The sequence below is a fragment of the Halichoerus grypus genome, chromosome 8, assembly GCF_964656455.1.
Source record: "Halichoerus grypus chromosome 8, mHalGry1.hap1.1, whole genome shotgun sequence".
Taxonomy (NCBI): domain Eukaryota; kingdom Metazoa; phylum Chordata; class Mammalia; order Carnivora; family Phocidae; genus Halichoerus; species Halichoerus grypus.
In genome coordinates, this window is record NC_135719.1 from 127,797,359 (window position 1) to 127,824,838 (window position 27,480).

Here is a 27,480-nt window from a genome sequence, read left to right on the forward strand (position 1 = left end):
GCTTGATTATAGTGACAGTTTCATGTATGTATATATATATCAAAAACTATCAGGGACGCCTGGGTGGCTCAGTCAGTTAAGTGTCTGCCTTTGGCTCAGGTCATGATTCCAGGGTTCTGGGATTGGGCCCCGTGTCGGGCTTCCTGTTCAGTGGGGAACCTGCTTCTCCCACTCTCCCTCTGCCGCTCCTCCTGCTCGTGCTCTCTCTGTCAAATAAATAAATAAAATCTTAAAAAAAAGTATCAACTGGTACCTGTATAGTTTATCATGGGTCAAAATACCTCAGTGAGGCTGAGGTAACAATGATAGTAATGGACTGTGATCTATTGAAAAAAGTAGAAATCCATGAATCCAAAAGGACCAAAATAAACAGATGAATAAATTGAGAGTTTGATAAGATTTGGGAGTTCTTCCTTGCACAATACTTAATTATAAAGAGAAAACAAGTAACTTTGAGGAAGTCAGGTGGATAACCATCTTAATGAAGTGATCAAAATTAACATTGCCTGTAGGGAGACAAATCAAAATTGTGCACCACCTGATAGGATGTAATGAGAATAGAGCCTTTTATTAAATTGTTGGATTTGATTAGCTAAAATTTTTTAAAAAGAATTTTTATATCTATGTTCACAGTGAATATTGGTCTGTAGCTTTTATCCCCCCTTGTATTTAATGTTTGGTTTTGATAGTGGGGTAATGCTGGTCTCATAGAAAGAGTTGGGAAGTATTCTGTCTTCAGTTTTCTGGAAGAGTTTGAGTGGAATTGGTATTTTCTGCTTAAATGTTTGGTAGAATTCAGCTGTGACACAATTGAATTAGAATTGGGTAAAATTGGATAGAAGTTTTCTTGTCTGATATAAACATTGCCATTCCAGCTTTATTTTAATTAGTTTTGGCATTTATTTGAGAGAGAGAGCGAGGGACAGTGAGCAAGCATGAGCAGGGGAAGGGGCAGAGGGAGAGGGAGAGAAAGAATCTTAAGCAGACTCCACGCCCAACGCAGAGCCCAATATGGGCCTCGATCTCACAACCCTGAGATGATGCCCTGAGCCAAAATCCAGAGTAGGACACTTAACTGACTGAGCCACCCAGGCGCCCCAGGAGTCTTTCTTTCTTATCCAAATTGGCAATCTTTGGCTTTTAACTGGGGGTGTTTAGACCATTTATATTTAATGGGATTATTGTTATGGTTAGATTTATGTCTTTCATCTTGTTATTTGTTTTCTGTTTGTCCTATTAGCTCTTTATTTCTTGTTTCCTCTCATACTTTCTTTTGGATTGAATATGTTTTATGGTTCTATTTTATTTCCTTTGTTGCTTTTTTGTTATTTTAGTGATTGTGTGAGTTTACAGCATACATTTTTAACTTGTCACATTCTGGCTTTTTGAGATTCTTGGATTGGTTTGTTGGTTTATAGTTTTTTTTTTTTTTAGAAAATCAAATTTGAAAAATTTTCAGCCCTTATTTCTTTATATATTTTTTCTCTACCCTCTTCTATCTCCTTTCCTTTGGAGACTCCAACTACATGTTTACTAGGTTGCTTGAATTTGTCCCACAGATCACTGATCTCTTTCCATTTTTTAAAAAATTCTTTTTTTCTTTGTGTATTTCATTTGGAATAGTTTCTGTTGCTAGGTCTTCAAGTTCACTACTCTTTTCTTCTACATTGTCTAATCTTCCATTAATCCCATCCAGTGTATTTTTTACATCACACATTACAGTTTCATCTCTAGAATTTTCATTTGGATCTCACTCTCTTTTTAAAAAAATATTGTTCTTGTTTCTGCTTAACTTTTGAACATATGAAGTACAGTTATAATAATGGTTTTAATGTTCTTCTCTACTAATTCTAATACGGGTTTCAGTTCTGGGTTTTTAAAAATTATATTTTATTATTATTATTTTTAGTTCTGAGTTGGTTTTGATTGATTAGTTTTCCTCTCATTTTGTGTCATATTATTCTGCTTCTTTGCATACCCCAATTTCTTATTAGGTGCCAGACAGTGCACTTTTATCTTTTTGTGTGCTAGATATTTTTGTATTATTATAAATACTCTTAAGCTTTGTTTTGGGACACACAGTACTTGGAAACAGTTTGTTTCTTTTTCATACCTTTCTTTTAATATTTGTTGGATGGAAATGGAGCAATATTTAGTTTGGAATATTCCTCATTACTGAGGCAAGCCCCTTCTGGGTATTTTAACAAGTGCCTCAAGAATTACAAGATTTTCCAATCTGGCTGGTGGAAATAGGTCCTATGTGAGCACTAGGTACTGTTAACCCTGGTCTTTTTTGGGTTGTTCTCTCTGGACTCAAGTTGTTTTCTCATGTGCATGTACTGAATATGTGAGATGGATCCTCAACACATCTTCATTGCACCTTTTTTGTATAGCTCTCTCCTCTCCATTACTCTGTCCTGTGAACCCTAGTTGTTTTGGCCTTCCGGGACTCCCAGTTCCATCTCCTCAACTCAGGGAGTTCTCTGGGCACTTCCTGGGTTCCCTTTCCTGACGCTGGGCCTGGAAACTCTTAATGCAGTAAACTGGGACAATCATAGGGTTCACCTTGTTTGTTTCCCGTTGCTCAGGAATCACTGTCCTTTGCTGCCTGGTGTCCAGTGCCTTAACAACCATTGTTTTATAAATCTGAAAAAAAATCAGCTGAACTTGTATGTTGTAGAAGATGTTGAAGGAGGGATGATTAAAAAAAATTTCTTCCCCATTATTGACATAATACATATGAGTTTTAAGAAATTTGGAAAATACAGAAAAAGCTATGAAGAAGAAAAAATACTCTTGTGGTCTCACAGCCTAGAGGTACCACTGTTTATATTTCATTACATTTCCTTTAGGTCTTGATTTTTTGACTAGAAGAATTAATCAAAAATCTTTGTTTTGGGGTCTGTCTCTTACTTCCTCTTTCATTGTCTCTCCCTTTTTTCCTGTGTCGTGTGGGGTCTATATGTGTTTCTGTCTCTTTCCTCTTTGTGTCACAAACAGCCCTAAACCCCATTGGAGATTACTGCACAGTTCTGATGGGGAGCCTTGTTGATTCAGCCTGACTTTGGTACCTTTCTGCTGAGTTTGGAGGCCAAAGCCCATGCTCCTGGGTATTTAGACATGAGTCAGGAATTGCCGTCTTTGGGCCTTTGCTCCATCCCTCCCAATCAATAATTAATCAGCACTGAGTTGATCTTATTAGTTATTCACTGCCCCCTTCTCAAACCCCAAACCAAGCTGGCTAATAACAATGCTTTTAATTAATATGAGGCAGATTAAAACTCATTACAGCAAGGTTATTGGTAATGAGATAATCATAAGGTAAGTTATTGAGCTGGGAGTGAAAATGAAGTTGGAGGAGGGTCAGGGAGACCACACCAGCTGTTCCTACCCTATTTTGGCAGGGACAGAAGGGGGAATGTCAGGCCTCTGCAGTGAGGACATGCAGCCACACACCCAGCCAGCCAGTGAAACCAGGTGCTTGGTAAAGACAGCACTTGGGTCAGTGAGCAGATGGGTGGTCGGTGTTAGGGTAGTAGAAGAAGTAGGCAGGCCTTTGGGGCAGAGAACATAAAGTCAGTGTATTTAGTAGAATAATGCTCTATTGCTGTTTGCATTTCTTATGCATGGACGCTTGCCATTTAGATGACGGAGCATGGAATTAGCTATTGTTCCTATTAGATTGTGGTCCAGACTTGTTAGTCTGAACAAAGTATAGGGAGTGGATGGGCCTGGAGTGTTCTTTTTTTTTTTTTTTTTAATTTCATTTTTCTGGGAACATTGGATTTCCCCCCAACCCCCATCTTTTTTGATTCACATATTGAGCACTGACTGTGTGCTGAGCCCTGTGCTGAACTCTTTTTTATGCTTGCTTCATGTGACCATCCCAGTAACAGTTGCCACTGTTCTCCTCCTTTTACTGATGAAGAAAACAAAGCCCCAAAGTTAATGAACTTGTGCAAGGTTATATGACAAGTAAGTAGCAAAGTAGGATTTGAACCCAGGGCTTTTTGATTCCAAAGTCAATGCTGTTAATCATTATGTTTTATGACTCCTGTTGTATTCAAGACTGACTACGGCTTTCATTGTGCCTTTTAAATCGTATATACTTGATTCAGCTTCCATGGCCACCCCGGCACCAGGCTGATGTTCTCTCCAGCGCATATCATACCTGGGAGGTACTGGGCAGCTACCTTTATTGCCTGCCCTTGGTGATTCCAGCTCATGGGTGCACATCCACACCTCAGCCTGGATTGTAAGCTCCTTGCCCATGGAGACCATCCCCACAATGCTTGCATCCCCCACAGTGCGTGTACATAGAGAAATTCAGTTCATGCCTGCCCCCGGCACATGGTTGAACACAACAACATCTTACCCTTTGCTGACTCTGGGACCTTGGGAATGTCACTGAACCTCTCTGAGTTTATTTTGTCATCCTTAAAGACACATATTAAGATCCATTTTACAGAGATATTGGGCAGATTTAAAAACAGTAAAACAACCACCTATATTTTAGCTTTTATTGTAGCCCAGGAATAGCACTTAGAACAGGGCATTAAATCAATGATTATTTATTACAGTTGTTACTGATTTATAAGCCTGAGCTGTCTAGTATAGTAGCCACTAGCCGCATGTGATGATTTAAATCTAAATTATTTAAAATTAAATAAGATGAAGAACTCAGTTCCTCCGTCACACTAGCCACATTTCAAGTGTCCAGTGGCCACTGGTAGCTGGTGGCTGCTGAGTTATTGGACAGTGCAGATGCAGAGTATTTCCATCACTGCAGCAGGCTCTGTTGGACGGAACTGGTATCAACTAACTTTCATTGGCCTGCGTGTCCTCCCTGGGGTCTAGGCTTGTATAGGTGCAATGCCCAAAGATGGATAGCATGCAGGACTAGATTCAGGGGAATGCCAAGGTCCGGAGGTTCTGGAAGCTTTGCCTTTTCATTGAGCGTACTCCTTGTCGGGGGGGAAGTTTCCTGGGGGGAGAGAACTGTGGGATCCCTGTGGATACTCCCTGCCACCAGCAGGTGCAGCCCCTTAAGGTATCAGATTAGGGAAGTGAATGCTGAAAGGGGGAGTTTTTACTAAGCAAGCAGTTTCCTGAAATTCTGAATGGGACCTGCCTTCTGATTCCCAAGGACAGTGAAGCCCTCGGAGCTGGAGCTGAAAAGGGACCCTGGAGATCAGAGGCCCTACTCTGTGCAGCATTTGTGTCTTAAGGCCTTAAAAGAACATTTAGAAGTTTTTGGTGAGTGGCAATATCCCTCACCTCTGTGTGTGTGTGTGTGTGTGTGTGTGTGTGTGTGAGAGAGAGAGAGAGAGAGAGAGAGAGAGAGAGTTTATTTAGAAGTTGGTTGAAGGTGACTGTGGGGCTTCTTTAGTTGAAATGTGGGTGCCATTTGCAGTAGATGCTGACTCAGCTTCATGGGTGGCGGTTTTGTGAGCGTATAACCCATAGTCATCATCAATCTACATTTATGGCGCATGCACAGCTTGCCCACAGCATACAGGGGACACACATGGTCTCTGCCCCTACGGCTCATGTGCCAAGTGGCTGGTGAGTTGGGAGTCGACCAGCTTTCCTGGGCTTGTGTGATCAGAGAGGGCTCCCTGTATTGTCCACACAATGTCTTGTACGTGACCATAACTTTGTGCCTAGAGATACCCTATGTAGGACTGGCTCCAGCCGCAGGTGAGGGGCAGTGGGCTGATGCTTTCATTCTTTCTTATTTTTTTTTTCATCTTTCAACTAACATCCTCTAGGCTGGTGCTTTCTGAGGGCTGCCAGTGGCAGAGACAAATGCAGATATGAATCCAGTCTAAAGAAAACGGTGGAGTAGGTCTTTAGCATGCAGATATGTGTTGCTATATTGTCCTCTTGATCTGAAATGCCCTTCTTTTTATCCTAATTTATTCAAATTTGATTTCAGGGACCAATCCTGTGTATCTATCGGGAACCAGTCACACCAGTAATCTGACTGGGGAAAACATTTTATTTTTTTAATTTCTGAGATCTTTATTTCATGCTGATTATCATGTAAGTAAACTGCAGAACACACACTGTATTAAAAAGTTCAGCATGGAATCCAGTCTTTTATTTATTTATTTATTGACTATTTATTAAAGTTTTTATTTAAATTCCATTTAGTTAACATACAGTGTAATATTAGAGTTAGATGTACAATATAGTGGTTCAACACTTCCGTACCTCACCCGGGGCTCATCACAGCAAGTGTGCTCCTTAATCCCTGTCACCTGTTTCTCTCATCCCTCCCCCCACCACCCCTCCTCTGGGAACCATCAGTTCTCTATAGCTGAGTGTTTCTTGGTTTGCCTCTCTCTCTCTTTTTTTTTCCCCTTTGCTTATTTATTTTGTTTCTTAAATTCCACATATGAGTGAGATCATACGGTATTTGTCTTTCTCTGAGTGACTTACTTATTTTCCTTAGCAAAGTACTCTCTATCTCCATCCATGTTGTTGCAAATGGCGGGATTTCATTCTCTTTTATGGCTGAGTAATATTATATATATGTGTGTATATATATATATCACATCTTCTTTAGTCATTCATTATGGGCTGTTTCCATAACTTGGCTGGTGTAGACACTGCTGCCATAAACACTGGGGTTGGTGTATCCCTCTGAGTTAGTATTTTTGTATGCTTTGGGTAAATACCTACTAGTGTGATTGCTGGATCATAGGGTAGCTCTAGTTTTAACTTTCTGAGGAACCTCCATACTGTTTTCCAGAGTGGCTGCACCAGTTTGCATTCCCACCAACAGTGCAGGAGGGTTCAAGGGGGGAAAACTTAAGAGAAAAGATTATTAACTGGTAAAAGTAAAGGGTCGTTAACTCCTAAAAGGAGTAAAAGAAGATCCTAGGATGGAGAAGTAGTAAGCACATAAAGCAGACGCCCCGTCTGGGGCTGAGGGGTAGTGAGCCAGGACAGACCTCAGCCGAGGGCCTCCCGCCTGGGAGGCTGAGGTGGAGGTCTGCCCCATGGGGAGCAGGCACACGGTGGAAGGCATGGTCCACGGGAGCAGCCTGCTGGGTGGCGGTGGGATTTGCAGGAGGGTGTGGCCCGGAGCTATTGGATGGGAGCAGCCTGCTGGCTGCTCAGAACACTTGCCTGAGGGCGTGGGCCCGAGTTGGTCCATCAGAGGGACCTGCCTGGTAGTGGGGAAATTTAGTGAGGGTGGGCTGGTCTGGGAGGGCCACGAAGGGTGCACCCCAAACCACCGGCCTGCTGGCTGCTGAGCTAAAATGGCACACCGGCACCAGGAAGAGAGCCCCCTTGCCCTGCTGTGGCCTCAGTGTCCCTCCAGAGCCAGCTGTTGACAAAGCCGAATAAGAAGCCATCTGACAGAGGAGGAACGACAGTGTGCAGCCCCAGGGTCACAGCACAGGGTGGAGAGGGGTGACTTGGAGCCTGGAGGCCATAGATCTGAGCACCACACAGCCACCTGCCCTCCTGTGAGCCAAGCCTCGCCTCTAATTCCAGCCCCCTTGTTTCTTGCATCTGAGCTCCTGCGGTTCTCAGTGTGATCCTGGTGTTGCAAGTCATTCTCTGCGTGCGAGCGGTTCGGTCACGTCTTCCCATGTGCTGGGGGTGGGGGGGTGGGGCATGGAACCTGGCCTGCTGTAAGTCCCAGTGAATACAGAATGGCTGAGGTCTTTACTGGGCAGGGAGGGGAAAGTGGGGTGTGTCCTCACCTCACCTTCCAGTCCTCTGCTTCCATGTGGTCTTGACTCCAGAGCAGCTTTGACGTGGGGGCTGAGCGTGCCTCCCTGGGGGAGAGGGCCGCTGGGTGCCGGCCGGACGTGGGCTGCAGTCTTGCTGTATCTCAGGACTGATGGGTTGTGGATGCCTGTCTGTTGCCTCTCATTCTGCCAGTGATTATGACCTCTCCTCCTCTGGGTTGGAATTTGGGGAATGATTATTTGAGCTCCAAGAAGTCATTTGTTCACACCAGCCTGGACCTTTGCTCTGGGAGGAAATGCCCAGTTCCGTGTTTGACCATGTGTGCCTTCTTTCTCACTTCCTTGAAACCAGGGCTTGAGCATGGCCTTGGCCAGCCACACCACTGATTTCCTGCCGTCTGCCCCTGGTCTGCTGAGTCCCCAGCTCCAGAGTCTTAAAGAGAATCTACCCCTTTCCCACAATCCTTTGACACATCTAAGAGCACACTCTCTCTCTTAATTTCTTAGGATTAATGTCCTTCTTCCTGGTCCTCCTGTCAGGGGAAAAAAAGACTCTCCGTGGCCCAGTTTGGACCAGGTATTTGCATCCAGGCTGGAGGACTCTGCCCAGGGGGATGGAGCATATGTGTATAGGGTTCCCTGAGAGTGCATTGGGGTGGGAGGCAGAGACGTCTAGCAGGGCCAGCTGGAGTCCAGGGCATCTCCTCTGCTGTGGTGGGGCAGGGGAGATGGGCTCCCTGGCTGCTGGGACAAGGGTGTTGAGGACTGTGGTGTTATCTTCTTAATTTCTAAAGGAACAGTTTTCTGTGTGGTTCACTTGGCAAATAATTGTATAGGATCTTTAACTGTTTCTTCCATCATTGTTGCCAAAAGTTATTTAATTCCTGAGGTGGTTTATTGCCTCCAGTATGTGCTTAATTATGTCAGCATCTTCCATAACACTTAAGAGACTGTAAGTCCGTTGTAGATGTTTACCCCCTCTTGGTTGATTTTGTGGGTGGAAGTGGTTCCCACAGGGCACTGGGCTCCCTTTCCTTCTCTCTGTGCTCATGGCCCCATCCTGCCTCAGAAGCTGTAGCTCCAGGAGGGCAGGACCCTCACAGTTCCAGGACCCTCGGCTGAGCTGGAGTGATACCTGGGGGATACACAGCCTGGGGTCTAAGGGGGGCCATCTCCCAGCTCTGGAAGGACAGAGGGCATCAGGCTGCAAGTTAAGGCTGCCCTGTCCTAGGCGACCCACCCAGCTGCCTGTTCCATGCACCTGACATTTCCCAGTAAACTTTTCTTCTAGTTAAGAGGAGATCCCTGTGAAAGTGTGCTGAGTTAAAAGAGCCGCAGGTTTGGAGCATTTTCTAGACCTCCTTTGATCTTTGTGAGCTATTTCTTCATAAGCACAACATCTGAGTTTCTTATTTTTAAAGATACCAGTACCTGAGTCCCTGAGCTGCTGTAAGGATTCAGAGAAATGATGCACGTGACCATGATTTAGAAACTGTAGACCTCAAGCAGATAGTGTTATTAGTGTATCTGAGGCTTGGGTGGCACGTACTTTTACTCTGTGCACCCTCAACTGAATCATTAGTAGATTAGATTTGGTTAAAAGCCTTGAACGAGTGCTCTGGTTCCTGGGCTGGGTGACTTTTGATGGGAAGAAGACCAGAAGCATGGGAGCATCGGGCGTCTGAGGAGGCGGCCTCCGGCTGAGGCTGGGATCGACTGCTCTAGGTCCCAAGACTGGAGGAGAGCACTGAAGCAGAAGGCGAGTGAAGGTGCGTGTGTGCGTGTGTGCATGTGTGTGTGTGTGTGTGTGTGTACACGTACTCTGGGGAGCGAATCAGGGTTTTCCGGCAGAGGGGGCAGGAAGAGGGAACGATGTCCAGTGGACAGCGGGCGCTCACACCTCTCTGGCGCTGGCCTGTCTCCCTGCAGGTACACCTCCGTTCTGCCAGGCGTCTCTGTGAGCTGTGCTGTGCCAACCGGGGCACTTTCATCAAGGTGGGCCAGCACCTGGGGGCCCTGGACTACCTGCTGCCGGAGGAGTACACCAGCACGCTGAAGGTGCTCCACAGCCAGGCCCCGCAGAGCAGCATACAGGAGGTCCGCCAGGTCATCCGCGAGGACCTGGGCCAGGAGGTGGGTAGCTGCCAGGGCCAGGACGGCTGGGTCCTGGGCTGCCGTGTTCTCGAAGGGCCTGGCAGAGCTCTCGCTGCTGGGGGGCTGGGGCTCCGCCGCTGGAGCGGAAATGTACTTCCCGGCAACTCTCAGTAGTGAAGTCAAAGGGGTTACAAGGCGCCTCAGTGGCCCTCCGTAAAAAAGATGACTTGAATCATCTGAAATAGTTGATATGCGATTGCTATTGTTCTGCAATGTGATGGGATCCATAGGGTCCAACCTAATAACATCTGTCAATTATTGAGGCTTTACTGTGTAAGAACAGCTGTACTGTGCCCCCTGCATTATCTCACCTCCCCCTCAGGGTAAACGTGGGAGGTAGGGACTATTATTTACCCCATTTTGCAGATGAGGGATAAAGGCTTAGGTGGAGGAGATTCAGCGAAGGGTAAACCCAATTTAGGGCTGGAGGCCAGGAGGAGCAGGGTTAGGATGGAGGGACCCCAGGCGGAGGGGACAGGATTGGCACGGCACAGGCCCATGCGTGGCTTTGCTTCTTGCCAAGACTATGGGCCTCCTGCTTCCTATAGCACGAGATTCACCCCCAAATTAAAACTAAATAAATCACTGTAATAACAGTGCGAAGTGCATCATTGCTGGCATGTGGCAGCTCAGTGGGGGCGGATGCAAGGGAAGGAAGGCAGCAGATTAACCCTTGGAGGCCAGCTTGTCTGTGGAGAGCCTTAGGGGGAGGCAAGAGCTGGTCAGTGGCCCCCTGTAAGTCAGGGTGGAGTGAGATGAGAAGTTTGGGGTGTCAGCTTCATGGTGGGGCCCACCCAGCTGGCCAAAGGATGTTTGGGGTCAAAAGATTTCATCTGCATCTTCAGGGCCTCTTCTCTAGTCCCCCTGGCCATGTAGTCCTGAGCTTGTCTCGAGCCCTCAAAGAAGGGAGGCTAATGTCAAGGTCACGGTTCTGAGGGGGCGTCCTTCACAGCTGGGAAGCTCAGCAACCTCAGGTTTCTTAGCCCAGCTCCCACAGGCACACAGTTGAACTCTTTGCTCTCCCCCTGCTTCCTCCTCCCTCCCGGGAAGATGGCATTTGTTCTCTGGTGACACACTTTCTCAGTCTGTGGGTGGAGGGAGGGGAAAGGGGCTGCGTGGGAAGCAGGGTAGGTGGGTGTGGGGGTGTGAGGGCGGGGAAAGTCACTCACTCTGCACTTCCCTCCTCCTCCCGCCTCTCCCATGACACTGATGGGGAGCAGCTCTCCCCGCCAGGAAGAGGTCTGAGCAGATCCCACTGATTGTGGGCTCCACACCGGCCCTGGGACCCTACGTGGAAAGCTCTGTTTCATCCCTGGTTTCAGGAATGTGGTTAAAGGGGGCCGAGACTGTCATGTATCACCATCTGCTGGCTGGGTTCAAGTTCTCGGATGGGCTCTGAAGACCCCTGGAGCTCAAAGACTGCGTAGCTGCCCCTAAATCTCAGACTGAAAGAGCAGGGAAGGTGGCTAGAGGGAGCTCGAGCTGGTGTGTTGGGGCTGCACTGGTTGATTGCATCGGTGCCTCTTGAGGACCCTTCCCATCAGCAGAGGCCTTACAGGGTCACTGGTGTCCTCACACCAGTCCCTGTCCCAGGCAGATGGGGCTGGCCCTGAGGGGTGTCCCCAGCAGGGTGTGGGAGATGAGAGTGAGCTTGCATCTCTCCTGAGCCCCATGATTTACATGTGGCTCTGAATCCTTGCGAATCCCTGTACAACAGCCAGTGCAATCGGCGTGGAGGGAGAGCGAGTAGAGGGGCACTGTCGTGGCATAGGGGTGTGTGTGGCTGGGGTGGGGGTGGGGCCGCAAAGCTAGGGGAAAAGGGTGTGAGCGACAGGACGAGGCCTCGGATCTTCTGACTGCCAGCCTAGTGCTTTGTCTCCTATGTAACAGAGCTCCTGTTTGGCAGAAATCGTTTGGAAATCTATTTTCTGTGTCTGTATGTCTGTGTCTTGGAAGTTTCTCAGCTAGTATTACCAGAAAGAAGCTTGCTTTTTTTCCTTTTATTTTAAATGCTAGGCTTAAGTCCTGAAGGACAGGATCTGGGAAGCAGTTAGCAGCCCGAACTCTAGGAGGTGGGGGTCATTTCTGGTGACTCCAAAGTGACCTGGGTCTGAAGAGGGTTGGAAATGGTCTCCACCTTGGTCCCCTAACTGCCCTTGGGACTGTAGGTCCAGGTGCAGTGCCGACCATAGCCAGCAGATGGCGCCGGAGCTTGAGTGTCAGGGAAGGATGCCGAAGACTTGGCCCTTTCCAGGAGAGGGGAGCCCTGACTGGCTGAGACTTGAGCTTTCTTCTCCTGGTCATGGTTCATGCTGTGGAAGGAGCCCAGGCTGACACCTTTGCACCCTGAATGGGGCAAACATAGGCCTAAGCCATGAGGTTATTGACCACCTTGGTCCCCAGGAGTTCTTGGCTCCCTGCTGAAGGACCTGGCGGGGTTCTGACCACCAGCCCATCCTTACACATTCCTCTTCTGGACTAGGAGTCCTCAGAGGCCCCCTGCAGGCATGAGCAGCCTGTAGTTCTGTGTTTTGATACCTGTTCCTTCATTTTCCTTTCCTTCTCTCTCGTTGTTGTCCAAGCAGCTGGTATTTAGTGAGGAAGGCACAGTGCTAGAAGCTTTGGGTTTAGCCAAGGATGGGTAAGACCTCATTCCAGCCCTTGTAGTGTGGGGTCATTGGGAGGTACACATCACTGTGGTAGCTGGCCATGTACATGCCCACAGGGTTTACAGGAAAGAGAGAGGGAGAGAGACGGGGAGAGAGGTTACTTTTGGGTGGGTGGAGGCTGTCTGAAGCAGATGGCATCTGACCCAGGCTCTCAAGGATGGCTGGGATTGGAGGAAGCAGAGGTTGGAGGAGGGGACTTCTGACTGGTGAGATGGGCTAAGCAAAGGTACAGGCACCGGAAAGCATAAGGTACAGAGACTGCATGGTGATAGTCTTGCTAACTAGCATATGGGGCTCAGGTTGGTGAATAGTGGAGCTGAGGTTGCAAAGTTGGTGCTGAGGTCACACTATGAAGGGCTTCGAGTGTTTTTTTCATAACATGAGCCTGAGGGAGAGGAGAACTTGGAGAGGGACCCAAGCAAAGAAGGATGGAGTGGGGCCAGATTTTCTTAGCGAGGTGGGAGATGAGGACGTCTTTCCCAGGTGGGGAAAGGGAAGGTGGGAGGTTTGAGGTGGGTAGAAAGCTTGGGGAGGGGAGTTATAGTGGGACTTAGGAAGAGATGATAGAATTGTCAGCTGCACTGGTACAGTTATTGGTGGTCATGGACCTACTCACATCCCTCCTCCCACCCCCTCCTTAACACACACACACACACACACACACACACACACACACACAGTCTGATCTCATTACAATATATTTCAGTAAATGATCCAGTTTTGCTTTTTGTTTTGGAATATACTAGAATCAGATTAAGGTTCTTTCTAGCTCTAAAATTGTATGAAAAACTGAAGGAAATGAGGTCAACTGCCAGAGTGATGCACAGAAATACCTTTGTTAGGGGCACCGCTTGTACTGGTGTTGGGGGATTGGGGTTTGGCTTGTGTACTCTGAAATATGTTGTTGTTTTTTTTTTAACTGCAGTATTTTATTAATTTCTGACTTTCTAAATTATTTATTTTAGAGAGAGAGTGTGTGCACATGTGCAGGGGGGAGGGGCAGATTGAGAGAGAATCTCAAGCAGACTCCACACTGAGTGTGGAGCCCAATGCGGGGCTCGATCTCAAGACCCTGAGATCACAATCTGAGCTGAAACCAAGAGTTAGATGCTCACCCGACTGTGCCACCCAGATGCCCCTCTGAAACATGATTTATCATATCAGTCTTCAAGTCAAATCAAGTCTGATCTAGACTTGAACTTGTTCTGTAACTTCCTATAGTACCCGGGGACACATGCTGTGTGTCACAGGAGATCCATGTTCTTGAGGGACCATCTGACCAGAGTGGCCATTGGAACATGGAAGAGAACCACCGTGCATCAGGTGGGAGAATGCACACCTGTGGTTTCTTACGGACCTACAGGTACAGGCGGAGAGTTAACATTGTTTCTTGCTTTAAAGGCTCAAGTTATAAGCAAAAGTTCAGGAAAGAGATAAAGAAACTTTTCCCCCAGGAACCTCTGTCATTTATTAAGCTTGGGCGGGGGGTGGCAGAGAGAAGGCACTCTTGGCTTGAGGACCAGCAGGAGCAGAAGTAGAAGGCAGGGAGGTGAGGTAGGAGAACGCCTGGCCCATATGAGGGCTTCCTGGTGGTGGGGGCACCAGGTGGGGGCAGTGCAGACCCTGGACAGAGATTGGAGCAGGGACTTCCATGGAGGCCTCAGGGCTGGGTGAGGGGGTGCTGGGCATGGATGGGGGATGGCAAACTCTGGGCTGATCCTTGTCATTTCTGCATGCTTGCATGTAGAACCTCTGCTGGTACCTGGAGAACTGTGTGAAAAGCAGGAAAAGGCACCCCCTCTGGGCACCCCTTCCTGCAGGTGGCAGCTCTGCCAGGGCTGGATTTCCTTTTTCTATTAGTCAGGGTTCTCCAGAGAAACAGAGTCAATAGGGTGTGTGTGTGTGTGTGTGTGTGTGTGTGTGTGTGTGTGTGTAAAATAAGTAGAAAGAGATTGATTGGTTTTAAGGAATTGGCTTATGCAATTGTGGAGGCTGGTAAATCTTGCATCTTTGGTGTGAGTGGGGAGGCATCTGGTTGGAGATCCAGGAAGAGCTGATATTGCAGTTTGAGTCTAAAGGCCGTCTGCTGGCAGAATTCCCTGTTGCTCCAGGAGGTCAGTCTTGTTCTAGTCAGGCCTTCAACTGATTGGATGAGGCCCACCCACGTTATAGAGGGCCATCTGCTTTACTCAAAGTCTACTGATTTAAAAAAAAATTTTTTTTTTCAAAGATTTTATTTATTTATTTGACAGAGAGAGATACAGCGAGAGAGGGAACACAAGCAGGGGGAGTGGGAGATGGAGAAGCAGGCTTCCCGCCGAGCAGGGAGCCCGATGCGGGGCTCGATCCCAGGACCCTGGGATCATGACCTGAGCTGAAGGCAGACGCTTAACAACTGAGCCACCCAGGCGCCCCCAAAGTCTACTGATTTTTTTTTTTTTAATTTTTTTATTGTTATGTTAATCCCCCTACATTACATCATTAGTTTTAGATATAGTGTTCCATGATTCATTGTTTGTGCATAACACCCAGTGCTCCATGCAGAACGTGCCCTCCTCAATACCCATCACCAGGCTAACCCATCCTCCCAACCCCCTCCCCTCTAGAACCCTCAGTTTGTTTTTCAGAGTCCATCGTCTCTCATGGTTCTTCTCCCCCTCCGATTTCCCCCCCTTCATTCTTCCCCTCCTGCTACATTCTTCTTCTTCTTTTTTTCTTTCTTAACATATATTGCATTATTTGTTTCAGAGGTACAGATCTGAGATTCAACAGTCTTGCACAGTTCACAGCGCTTACCAGAACACATACCCTCCCCAGTGTCCATCACCCAGTCACCCCATCCCTCCCACCCCACCCCCCACTCCAGCAACCCTCAGTTTGTTTCCTGAGATTAAGAATTCCTCATATCAGTGAGGTCATATGATACATGTCTTTCTCTGTTTGCAAAGTCTACTGATTTTAAAAAAAGATTTATTTATTTATTTTAGAGGGAGAGAGAGTATGTGTGCACCTGAGTGGGGGGAGGGGCAGAGAGAGAGAATCCTCAGGCAGTATCCCTGCTGAGCGCAGAGCCCGATGCGGGGCTTGGTCTCAAGACCCATGAGGTCATGACCCATGAGATCATGACCTGAGCCGAAACCAAGAATCGGATGCTTAACCGACTGAGCCACCCAGGCCCTCCAAAAGTCTACAGATTTAAATGTAAATCTCATTCAAAAACATTCTTACAGAGACATTAGAGTAAAGTCTGACCAAGTGTCTGGGCACCATGGCTCAGCCAAGTTGACACATGAAATTATCCCTCATGGTTCCCACCTGGCCCTCAGTCAGGACCACACATCTGTACCCTTGGTCCTGACAGTCGAGCTTCCTATTAAGACTTGGAGGTGGGCAGGAGCTAAACTGCTTCCTGTTGTATTGGCTGTGTGACCTTGGGCGTGCTACTTATCTTCTCTGTCTCTCATTTCCCTCATCTGTAAAATGGGATAGTGACAGTACATGCCGCACAGGCTGACTGTGGGATTAAAGGAATTAACGGCCGTGGAGTGTGTGGAGCCTGTAGGCAAAGGGCAAATGGCCAGCACATGTTAGTATCATTCTGGTGTTACGCTGGATGCTTTATGCGTGCGAGGAACCCAGATTCTGAGAGCCTTGTAAATGGCAGAGTTGGATCTTTAACCAGGTTTTCTGGTAGCTGGTATGGCTCTCCGTCCCAGATACTGCTTTGCTAGTAGAATCCTCCTTTCTCTTCCCTGATCAGTACCCAAGGAAATGTCAGCCCCTTCCCTCGCTGCCTTGGGAGCCTGTCCCCTGGGCTTCTTAAGTACCGCCCTGTGACCCCCACCTTGGGGTGGGGGTACTGGCAGCTCAGCCAGGCCGCGTCAACCAGAGCAATGTCCTGAGGCCATCAGCAGCAGCTGCTTTGTGCTCTCGGTGCCTAGAGCTGACTCCCCGGATGAGGGGTCGAGGGCAGCCACGGAGGCCCAGGGTCACCAGCTGGTGGCTGTGCTGTGTTCAGGACCCAGCCCTCCTCCTTGCAGGACGGCAGCAGGACTCGGCTTCCCTCGTCCTGCAGGAGCTGGGTGTGGGTGTAGGTGGGGACAGACATGCGCTGGGCTGGACAGGGGTGAGGGACACGGTTAGGGCAGACGGGCCAGAGGAGCCGATTCTACCGGGGCGGGGGGGGAGCCCATGGCTGGCAGAAGACTTCCCCTCCCTGGTGACACATGCTTCCATCTCGTATTCCTTGCAGCCTTCTTTCCAGTGTTGCTCCAGCTTCTCCCTGCCCTTCTCTTAGTTACACACATTTATTGCGTGTACCCCTGTGCCCATTGCTGTGCCAGCCCCTGGGCGTCCCTGTGCCCCAGAGCTCTTGCCCCTGTCCTCGCACCCTGGCAGGGGCCTGGCTGAGGCCAGCTCACCCTTCACCACCCAGCCTGCTCCGCTGGCCTGGAGCTGAGGACCACCTGGCGGGCTTCAGTTGTCTTTAGATCTGCTTCCCTTGGTCCTCAGCACAACCTTTGTTCTGGCCTCTGGTTCCGAGACGGCTGCCGTGTGAGCATTCTGGGAGTGGAACAGAACGAGCTGGTGGCTGCAAAGCTGTGTGTGGGGAGGACTTGGGGGCAAGAGAGAGAGAGTCACCTCCTTCGGGCTTCCCAGAAGCTCTCAATAAAAAATACATTTATATTAAAAACATAATGAAGAATAAAAAAAACATTTTCCCCCCCAATCATACTGAACATCAAAAGGAGATTTTTATCAATTATGGGAGAGAGATTTTGGCCATAAAATGGTAATTTAATGAGTAGGAGATGGATGGCGGGAAGCATTAATGTCAGCTAGGACGGATGGTGTGCCATTAGTCACTGGGGGAGAGACTGAGGCGGCCTCCTGGCCCCTGCCTCCGCCCTGAGCAGCTGCCCTGCCCAGCCCTGCAAAGCCTCCTCCTTGGGGGCTCCGCTCCATCTCCAGGGCACCTTCGGTCCATTGTTCCATAGCTTCTGTGTGGCCCTTACCTAGCCTGGGCCACGTTCCTCTCGTGCCTGTGGAACAGAGCCCCTCAGAGAGCAGGTCAGGGGCTGCTCCCCACCCCCGCAGAGAGTAGGCCAGGGGCTGCTCCTCACTTTCTGTCCAGCCTCACCCCCCGCTCCAGTCTTCACATGGTGACCCCTGGCCACATGGGGGTTTCACTCCATGCACCCCAGGCCTGTCCTCTCACTTCCCCTTCTTAACTCGGCAGGCCCTTTCTCATCCTTTGAGCTCTGGGTCTGACGACACCAGCACACGCAGGTACACACAGTCTGAATGCTTGCTGGGTGTCAGGCCCTGTCTCAGTTCTGCACGGATCAACTCCTCACCTAAGACCCTCTGAGATCAGTCCTACTATTATTTTACAGATGGGTTATTTTACAAATAAACCATTATTTTATGGTTTCCAGTGAAATCGTACCCTTGGCTCCTCACACACCCCCAGTCAGGATTCGTGACTCTTGTGTTTCCCCTGGGTACTTTCTGTCCCTGTCACAGCTCTTATGCAGTTATTTGTTGCATTAAGGTTGGTTGCTTTTCTATCTTGAACCTCGTACGGGGCCTAGTGTGGGCTCTGCACATAGTAGGTGTTAGTCAGTGTGGTTGCGCTGAATTACAGAATGACTTTGAGTGCCCCTGTCCCCTTGAAGCCTTCACTGACCTCACCCAGGTTGGACCGTGGGTCCAGAGCACTTGGTTTGACCTCTTACGTCTGGTCATTTCAGTGCTGGGTTTAAGTTCCTGGGGTGGGTGGTCTCCTCCCGCTCTTCTTGGGGTTCTCTCGGAGCACTGCCCAGTGCCTGGTACACCAGAGGTGCTCACTAATGAGTTGTTACCTGCACGGAGACACTCTGACACAGGACGTCATGGCATGGTGTGATGGGTCCTGGAGTCCTTGGGGTGGCCAGCTCTGCTCCTGCCTCGGTCTCGCTTCCATAGTCCCCTGGGGTGTTCCTGTAGGAGCCTGTGGAGGGCTGGGTGAGGGTGTGTCTGGGGCTGTCTCAACTATGGGCTGAGGGCAAGGGTAGGATCTGGCTTCTGGAAAGAACAGAAGGGTCATTTCTGAGGTGGTATGGCATACTGATTAATCAAATAGGCTTTGGAGTCAGAGAGCCTTGCACGAATCCCAAATGCTACCAGATTTTCACTGTGTCATTAGTTCTTTCTGAGCCTTAGTCCCCTCGTCTGTAAACAGGGATGCTGACAGAACCTCTGCACTAATAGGGCCATGATGAGGATGGAGAGCTAGGGCCCATCTGGGCTGCACAGTGAATCCTGGCAGCTGTTAGCTCTGGTCGTCACGTGCAGAGCTCCTGTGAGGACAAAATGAAGCAGGCACACTGGGACCCTCAATTGTATTCAGCACCCCCACCGGTGCCTGGATCTTCCTGGGGGTTGACAAACACTGGTTTTTCTTGTTTGGCCTTTGTCATTCAGTGGCAGGTGCCTTAGGCAAAAGTTACCCAAGAGAATCACTAACTCTTGGGCTGTGATGGTTTAGAGATCACCTCATTCAAGGCCCGTGTTTCACAGGTGAGGAAACTGAGGCTCAGTGAGGGAGGTCACTGGCCCAGAGTGGCACAACTGGGTGATGGTGGGAGCAGAACTCGAACCCAGGTCTCTTGACTCCCAATCCAGTGCTCATCCTCCTGTTGAGGGCTGGGAGCTTGCTGCCTGGAGTGAGAAGGCCAACATTCAGAGACACAGCTGGTCTTGCTGCCAAAGAATCCTGGAGGGGCTCCGTGGCTTTCGCCCTACATGGGACTTTGTGGCCTCCTATGGACTTGAGGAAGCCCTCTTTTCATAAGTTCATCCCTCATGGTGCAAGGATTCTGGGTGTTCTTTGTATCCTTTGGCCAGCCCTCCCACTTGCCAGTGGTTTGGGATGATTATACCCATGTGCTCACCGTTCACTTTCAATCTGCAGACCAGGCTCATGGTACATCCCCCACTCTTTGGGGGTCTAACTTGTAGGGTGGTACCCAAACCCAGACCCTCTGCTTAGCTGCTGCGTTGGGCCTGATTGCTGGAGAAAGTGCCTCAGCTGATGGTGGCCCCATTCACAGACTCTGGAAGGTCAGGGCCCACCACCCACTGCTTCGCTCACTCAGAAAATACAGATTTGTTGAGCAGCCGATAGGTACTTACCTCTGTGCCAACGCTGTGGGGGATATAGAATATGTCAAAGCCACGTCCCTCCCTCCCCAAGCCGGGCAGACAGAACAATTCACAGAGGAAGTAATTATAGAGAACAATTAAGCACTCAGCTGTGGGGCTGATGCAGGGGAAGTTCAGGGGGAAGTTCAGAAGAGGGCTCTTGGAGGAGGTGGCCCTCGGAGGATGAGGCAGACTGGAGGAGCGAAAGCGCGAGGCCCTTGGAGGCTGGCGGTGGGGCGGCTCCACGGTGCCCGGGAGCAGAGCTGCGGGGCTGGGCGGCAAGGGCCCCGCGGCTGGGCTGTGTTAGATTGCGAGGACTGCTCTAACAAAGCTCCACGGACCGACGGCTCAAACACCAGAAATCTGTTGTCTCAGCTCTGGTGGGCAGGAGTCTGAGACCCAGGTGCCGGCAGGGCTGGTGCAGCCGAGGCTGTGAGGGGGAGTCTGCTCCCGGCCTCCCCTCTAGCTTCTCGTGGTTTGCTGGCCATCTTCGTCCTTCCTTGGCCTGTAGAAGTGCTACCCTGATCTCTGCCTTCACGCTCGCCTGGCGTGCTTCCTGTGTGCATGTCTGTCTCTGTGTCCAGATTGCCCCCTTTCATAAGGACACCGTCATATTGGCTTAGTGCCCCCTCACCCCCATGCCAGGGTGACCTCGTCTTAACTAATTGCATCTGCAATGACACTTTCCAAGTGAGGTCATATTCTGAAGGTTAGGTGCTGGAGGTTGTGACCCCAACATATGAATATTTGGGGGCCACAATTCAAGCTCGAGCAGGTGAGAGCATTAGCGCTTTTGTAGCCGTGAGGATTGGAACCCCAGCTGGAACAAGCTGAGGCAAGAGGGCAGACTTCCTGTGTCCTGTGACCATGCTTTGGGAAGGGATGGGGTTGAGTAGGGCTTTTGGGGTGCTCTTCCAGGACTCCTGTCTGTCTCTCATGTTCTTTCTGCAGGTCAGCTTCATTCATGGCTGCTTTCCTGCATGAGCCACTGCCTTTGGCATCCCTCAGCCTCACCTCTTCCCAGGTCTGCCCCCAGCGGGGCCTCCCCCACCCCCACCCCAACTCCACTTTCTTTTTATGAAATTCCAGATCAGGACTCTGCCCAACTGAGCCTAAGTCAGGTGTTGTACTGGGTTGAATGGTGTCCCCCACGCTCCTCCACCCCATTCCTCTCTACCTAGAACCTGAGAACATGAAATGAGGCGTTTGCGGCTGTAATTTGGTAATTTAAGGAGTTTATAGTGGATTGGGGTGGGCCCTACATCCAGGGACTGGTGGCCTTGCAAGGAGGTGGCAGTAGAGATTCAAGGGATGCAGCTGCAAACTAAGGAACTGCCAAGATCGCTGGCAGCCACTGGAAATTAGGAAGAGCCAGGAAGGCTCCTCCCGGGGGCCCTCAGAGGGCATGCAGGCCTGCCAACACCTTGATTTCAGACTGCTGGCCCCCAGAACTGGGAGGTGATACATTTCTGTTGTTTTAAGCACCCGTTAGCAGTGATTTGTTATGGTCGCCCAGGGACACAAATACCAACGTCCAGTCCCTGACCAATTGCAGAGGTCGGAGGAGGTGGGGTCCGTCAGAACATGTCATCCCTCTTGTTTAAACCCTAAGGTGACAGGTGGGGTGGGGTGGGAAGCAGCAAGGCAGAATGTGGCATAAAAGACATTCATGTCAGCAGATGATAATATCGTGAGAGTTTCTGTGTGGTACTTGCCAGGTAGTACACATTGGCTGGATGTTTTATAGATATTATTTCTAACCATTACAATAATTCTGCGAGGCTGGTAGATTTTACCATTCCAGGTTTCCAGATGAGGAAGTGGGGGCCCTGGGAGGTTAAGTAACAGCCCCAGTCTCCTAGCTAGAAGACGCAGAGCCAGGCTTTGAACTCAGTTGCCTGGGCCCCTGCCCCTCTTGCTAGGCAGCTGCCCCCCGAAGAGGGCCCGCGTTCTGGAGGGCAGTAGAGTGGCTGTAGGGGTGTAGGCACTGGATCTTGGTGTGCAGGCTTTAGGGGGTCACCACGGGCCCCAGGTCTTAGAACCCGTGTTCAGTCACATCAGCTAATAGCGTCTGTGTGCATGTGCATGCGTGTGCGTGTGTGTGTGCGTGCGTGTGCGTGTGTGTGTGTGTGCAGGCCTCCACGGCTGATTTTGGGCAGAGTCGGCCAACAGTGCAGGACGGCTGGAGGGGTGCGAGGCAGGAGCCACGCGAGGAGGCTCTTTCCTTCCTCCGCATCTGGTACAGGTGAACTCTCCCTTTTGAGCCTGTCTTAGCTGTTTCCCGGAGCTGGGGCCTGGCCAGCTTTTCTCCCCTCAGCCTCTCTCAGGAGCTCAGAGCCAGTGTCCCCGGCTGGCCACAAGTCGGAGAATGAGTGCCGCAGCCACTGCTCTTGAAGGAGCTGCCCTGCCAGTGGCCCTTGTGCCCTCGGGACTGCCAGGCGGACCGCAGGGTCCTCATCTTCTCATTGCATGAACTCATGGCCTGCCTTCCCCTCCGCAGGGGGAGGGGGTGGGTCTCTCCTCGCAGGCGGCTCGGGCTCAGGTTGGCTGCGTGGGCAGGGTGATGGGATTGTTGCGGCTCTGATACCTTCTCCCCGTGTCCGAGGGAGCCACGGCCGGGACAGAGCGATGATGTGGAGGCCTGGGTCCCCTACAGTCTTAGAGGGAACATAGTCACCCACCTCAGCTGGATGCTCGCCACGTGGGAGGTGCTCATCCTGGCCGGGCACTCCCAGAAGGACGACTCCAAGGAGAGGGTTCTGGTGAGAGTGGTTTTGTGGGAAGGTCTGGTGCAGCTAGGAGGGAAGCGGGAACGTGGTTCAGGGAAGAGAAGGCCCTTAAACCGGCTGCCGCCATGGGGACATTGGGACATGGTGCCAAACACTCGCCTTAAAATCATCCCACCCAAGGGCCAAGGGAGAAGATTGGGTGTTTATACACCAGCTTCCTAACTTCACAGCCACAGAGAAAGAGCCCCCAGGCTCAGATGCAAATGCTGAAGTTGCAGGAGGGAGCAGGGGAAAGATCTGGAGGGATGGGCGGCTGGTGGGTGCTGTGCAGCTCTGTCCCCCTGTAATCCCCAGGGCTGCCCTGCGGGGGGAGTACTCTCAAGTGAGCCAAGGCCAGAGAGGTTGAGACGTGTGTCTGAGGTTGCACAGAGACAGGAGGCTGAGTCAGGAGCAAAACCAGGGCTGACTGAAGATCCCAAGGTCCTAACCCTTGAGTGCTCTTGCTCACTGGAAGGAGCCCTGGGCCTTTCCCCAAGTTTCCTGTCCTAGCAGTTTATGGCTTCTCCCAGCATTCCCGAGTGGGAGGTGGGACAGAGAGGTCAAGGAACTGCATGTTTATTGTTTTCTCCTTCCCTAGCACACGTTAGATGTTTTCAAATACACAGCCTCATTTTAGTCCTCACAAAAGCGAGGGGAGTTAGGTGTCCCTTTCCCCACTTTCCCCAGAGGAAGCTTACTAAATTGTAACACTAAGTGACTTACTCAGGATCACATAGCGGGACAGCAGCTCAGCTGGGAACTGAACCCGAGTGTTATCTGACTGTAGAGACATACATGCTTCAACCCCACAGGCTGCGGCAGGAGGTGTGGGGCCGGGTTCAAGGCCACACCGAAGGGCCTGTGAGACCCAGTCTGTGCCTGAGGGCCACACTCTTCCCCCTAACAGTGCACCGGCCTGCCATCTTGCCTTCGGTCCCAGGCTGGCCCTGGACCTATGTTGCCTCAAGAGCCAATCACATAGCTGAGGAGGTGCTCTAAGAAGCATGCGGTAGGGTGGTTTGGTTCTTCTCCTCCTTCTCACCTCTGGAAAAGGTGCTGCTCCTCTGTGCTCGCACAGAGGGGGCTGGCAATGGGGGTGAGGAGCGGTCTGCCCTCCTGTGTACCTTCTGAGAGCCGGGCCCTTCTCCGGGGAGGAGTCCTCCTCCCTTCGCACTGTGCCCAGGTCCCCACGCGCGGCCTACCTGCTGCAGCTCCTTGGCAGCAGAGAGAAGCAAGCCCTCCACGTCTGGCTGATTTATGTTCATCGTTGAAACAATAATGTTTAATCTGGAAAGGGCTAATCAGTTTTGTATGCTGATTATGAATAGGCCAGCTGTGCCTGCTTCTTTATTCATGGGGCTTGAGGAGCAAGCCCATGTCCCAGGCTGGGCTCCCTTAGTGGTTTCTGCCGTGGGGGGCCCTTCTCCGTGGTCTGGTCTGTGCCACTTTGGAGGTGACTCCTTGTGCGTGTGCCTGTGTCACCAGGAAGGGTAAGCTGACTCGGGGTGGAGAACCAGATTTGAGTGTGTGTGTGTGTGTGTGCGCGCATAGAGGGAGGCTGGTGTGGGCTGGGGCACCATAATAGGAGTGCAGGACGGAAAGTAAGAGTTACAGGATCACAGAATTAGGAAGGCCATCAGGGACCAAGGACTCCAACACCCCCCTTTATCAAGTGAGGAATTTAGACCCAGAGAAACTGAAGCAACTTCCTTAAGGTCACAGGGCTGGGTAGTGGCAGAGGTGGGACGGGAACCCTAGTTCCTTCACTCAGAGGGCAGAACTCCGGGGTGGGAGAGTCACAGGAAGGCACTGTGTTGGCGCTCTAATTGAGTCACTGACTCACCCCGCAACTCTGACTCCTGAGGGGGCTTCTGTTTTAGGGACAGGAGGAGCTAGAGACAGCTCAACAAGAGGTCAGGACGAGATGAGTCATCTGAGGTTTGGGCTACATCTCTCAGGTGCTCTTGGAATCTGCAGTAGGGCCACAGAGAGGGGCGAATTGGGGTCTTCTAGAGAAGGCAAAACCTGAGCAGGACTTGAGTGCTGTCAAAAGAACAAGCTGAAAGGCCCAGAGAGGGCATATTGGGCAGGTGGAGTGGCCTAAGCTGAGGATGTCGTCTCTGGTGGGCGTCACCTTGGGGGTGGGGCTGGGGGGGGTGTGCTTGACCCTGGAGCGAGAGGAGAGGGGGCCTGTGCTGCCTGGGCCCGGGGCTGGAGCTGGGAACACGGGGCCCTGGGCCGGGCAGGGGCAGGTGCTTGGCTTGGGTGGCTTGGTTGTCCCACAGGTGTGTGTTTGGACCCTCCATAGCCTTTCTCCTGTTGGACGTCACGAGTCATTTGTTCATTTACTGGCTCAGCTGATGTTTGTTGGACTTCTGTTGTGTGGGTGCCAGGGTTTATGTAGCCAAACAAGCGGCCACCATGGTCTTCTGATCGTGTTGTAGGGGAATGGCAGATGTTACACAAGTGACCAGAAGAATAAAAAGAATAAAAGTTCAACGACACCCATGATAAATGCCACGAGGGAAAAGTACAGGGTGCTCTGACTTTGGGAGGCTGGGGGGTCTTTCTGAGGACTAAGTGGCGATTAAGCTGAGACCAGGGATGATTAGGAGAAGGAGGCAGAGAGAACAGAGAATGCAGAGGCCTCGGGTGGGAAAGAGCATGGATCTGTCTGGGAACAGAAGGGGGTGGTGGTAGCAGGACAAAGAGACACTGAAAGATGCAGCCAGAGACATGTGTCGGGTGTGCACGGGGACCCGAGGTCGGCAGTCAGTGACGGGCTCTCTGTAGAGAGTGGCACCATCCACGGTGGCCTGCAAGGGGACCAGGGCTGGAACTGGGAGACAGTTACACAAGGCACTTGTGGTCATCTGGACAAGAGTGATGGTGGCTTGGAAGAGGAGTGGGTGGATGTATTTTGGAGGTGAAACCAACAGGACTCAAGGAAGAATTAAATGGGGAGGGGCTGAGGGGGAGGGAAGGGCACACTCGGCTCCCAGGGCTCTGGCATGAATAGTGGGGGCCACCTGAGAACAGACATGGTGCTGAGGGGGCTGTGGGGCCGTATGAGCTGCTCACCCCACTGGCAGTTTGGGGAATGATTTTTCTGCGAGGCTGGGGTTTGCACAGTGGCCCCCTTTCTCCTTAGAGTTGGTGGTCAGAGAGTTGGTGGAGAGTCTATGTGGGACTGAGCAATTTGGGGTTTAGCATTAGAGGCTGGGTCCAGCATTGGGTTCCTGGTTTCCAGACATTAGAAAAAAAGTCATCAGCACCCTGATCTAACGAGAGCTCTGAGAGAGAGAGAGAGAGAGAGAGAGAGAGAGTGTATGAGTGTCCCAGTAGCCAGGTTTATAGGAGAGGCTGTTCCTCTCCTATAAACTCCAGCTCCTGCAAATCACCATCACAGGAGTACATCTCCCCGGGGTCCCACTGCTCTTCCATCTTTGTGGTGTGAGCTGATGACTGGTGGTTTTGTGTAAGGTCGAAAAGGAAACTGAGCTTCTTGGGAAGAGGCTGGTTTTAGGATTTGACCTAGGGCCTGGGAAGGAATACCATGTTAGAGGCAGCCGGGGGGAGTGGAGGACCCCTTGCACAGGGAGTGGGGAGCAGGACTGGTTCTAGGTGTCATCACCTGGCACAGAACCAGAGCCGTGATGTGCCCTCCTGGTGCCATGGCTTGGGGTTCACGCGTGACCCGTGGTCGCACGCCTAGTGCAACTGCTGTCCCGGTCCCCAGCCCTCTAGTCTCAACATCGCCCTGGGAAATGCAACAAAAGAATAAAACAGACGTGTGCTGAGAGTGGTACTCTAATGCTCTGCATCAGGGGTCAGCAAGCTTCTTCCTGGTGGAGGCCTGGGTTAGGGTCCTAGCGCTGCTGTGACAAATGAGCCCAAATTTAGTGGTTTCAGACAAGACACATTTATTATCTTCCCATTCTGTGGATCAGAAAACCTAAAATTCAAGGGTTGGCTGGGCTGCGTTCCTTCTAGAGGCTTTCGGGGAGAATGTCTTGCCTTGTCCCGCTTCTAGAGCCCGCCTGCGTTCCTCAGTGTGTGGTGCCGTCCTCTATCATCACAGCCAGCCATATGGTATCTTTCAGTCTCTCTCTCTCGTTCTTTACCTCACCTCCCTCTGTCATATCTGCTGCTCTGACTCCGGCCCTCCTGCCTCCCTTTTATAAGGACCCTGTGATTCCCTTGGGCCCCCTAGTACTCCAGGCTGCTCTCCCCATTTGGGGAGCCTTAACCTAATCACACCTTTGGGGATTGGGACATGGACATCTTTGAGGGCCTATTTCTCTGCCCACCATCAGGCCAGCTAGTAGATATTTGAGGTTTTGCGGGCCAGAGGGTCTCTGTCACAACTGCTTAGCTCTGCCGTGGCAACGTGGGAGCTGCCACGGACAACGTGTAGTGAATGGGCATGCTGTGTCCCAGTGAAAGTTCATTCAGGGACACCGAAATCGAATTTCATATAGTTTTCAAATATCACAAAATGCTATTCTTTTTTTTTTTTTTTTTAAGATTTTATTTATTTGAGACAGAGAGAAAGAGAGAGCGAGGGGTGGGGAGGGGCAGAGGGAGAGGGAGGAGCAGACTCCCCGCCGAGCAGGGAGCCCTATGTGGGACTTGATCCCAGGACCCCGAGATCATGACCTGAGCTGAAGGCAGATGCTTAACCAACTGAGCCACCCAGGCGTCCCCTTTGGGTTTTTTCAAACATTTAAAAATGTAAAAAAAAACATTTTTAGCTGGTGGGCTGTACAAAAACAGGCACGGGCTGCTGCCCCTGCTCTAGATGCGTAATATCCTTTAACACTTAGAACACCCTGGCAAAATGAGTATTGTTATCATCACTCCCATTTTGTAGAATTTTTTTTTTTTTAAAGATTTTATTTATTTATTTGAGACAGAGAGAATGAGAGAGAGAGAGAGAGAGAGCACATGAGAGGGGGGAGGGTCAGAGGGAGAAGCAGGCTCCCAGCCGAGCAG

At 50.6% G+C, this 27,480-nt stretch overlaps 1 protein-coding gene across 3 annotated transcripts in view; it reads left to right on the plus strand.

Annotated features, from left to right (window-relative positions):
* The window catches only part of ADCK1 (aarF domain containing kinase 1), a 113,157-nt gene that overhangs the window by 35,398 nt on the left and 50,279 nt on the right, over positions 1–27,480 (plus strand). For 2 of the 3 annotated variants that reach the window (XM_036084375.2, XM_078054021.1), the window contains exon 4: positions 9,639–9,842. The exons of the other annotated variant lie outside the window; for it this stretch is intronic. In XM_036084375.2, coding sequence (XP_035940268.2) covers positions 9,639–9,842 — 204 coding nt within the window. The remainder of the gene's footprint in view (positions 1–9,638; positions 9,843–27,480) is intronic. 3 annotated transcript variants of the gene reach the window in all.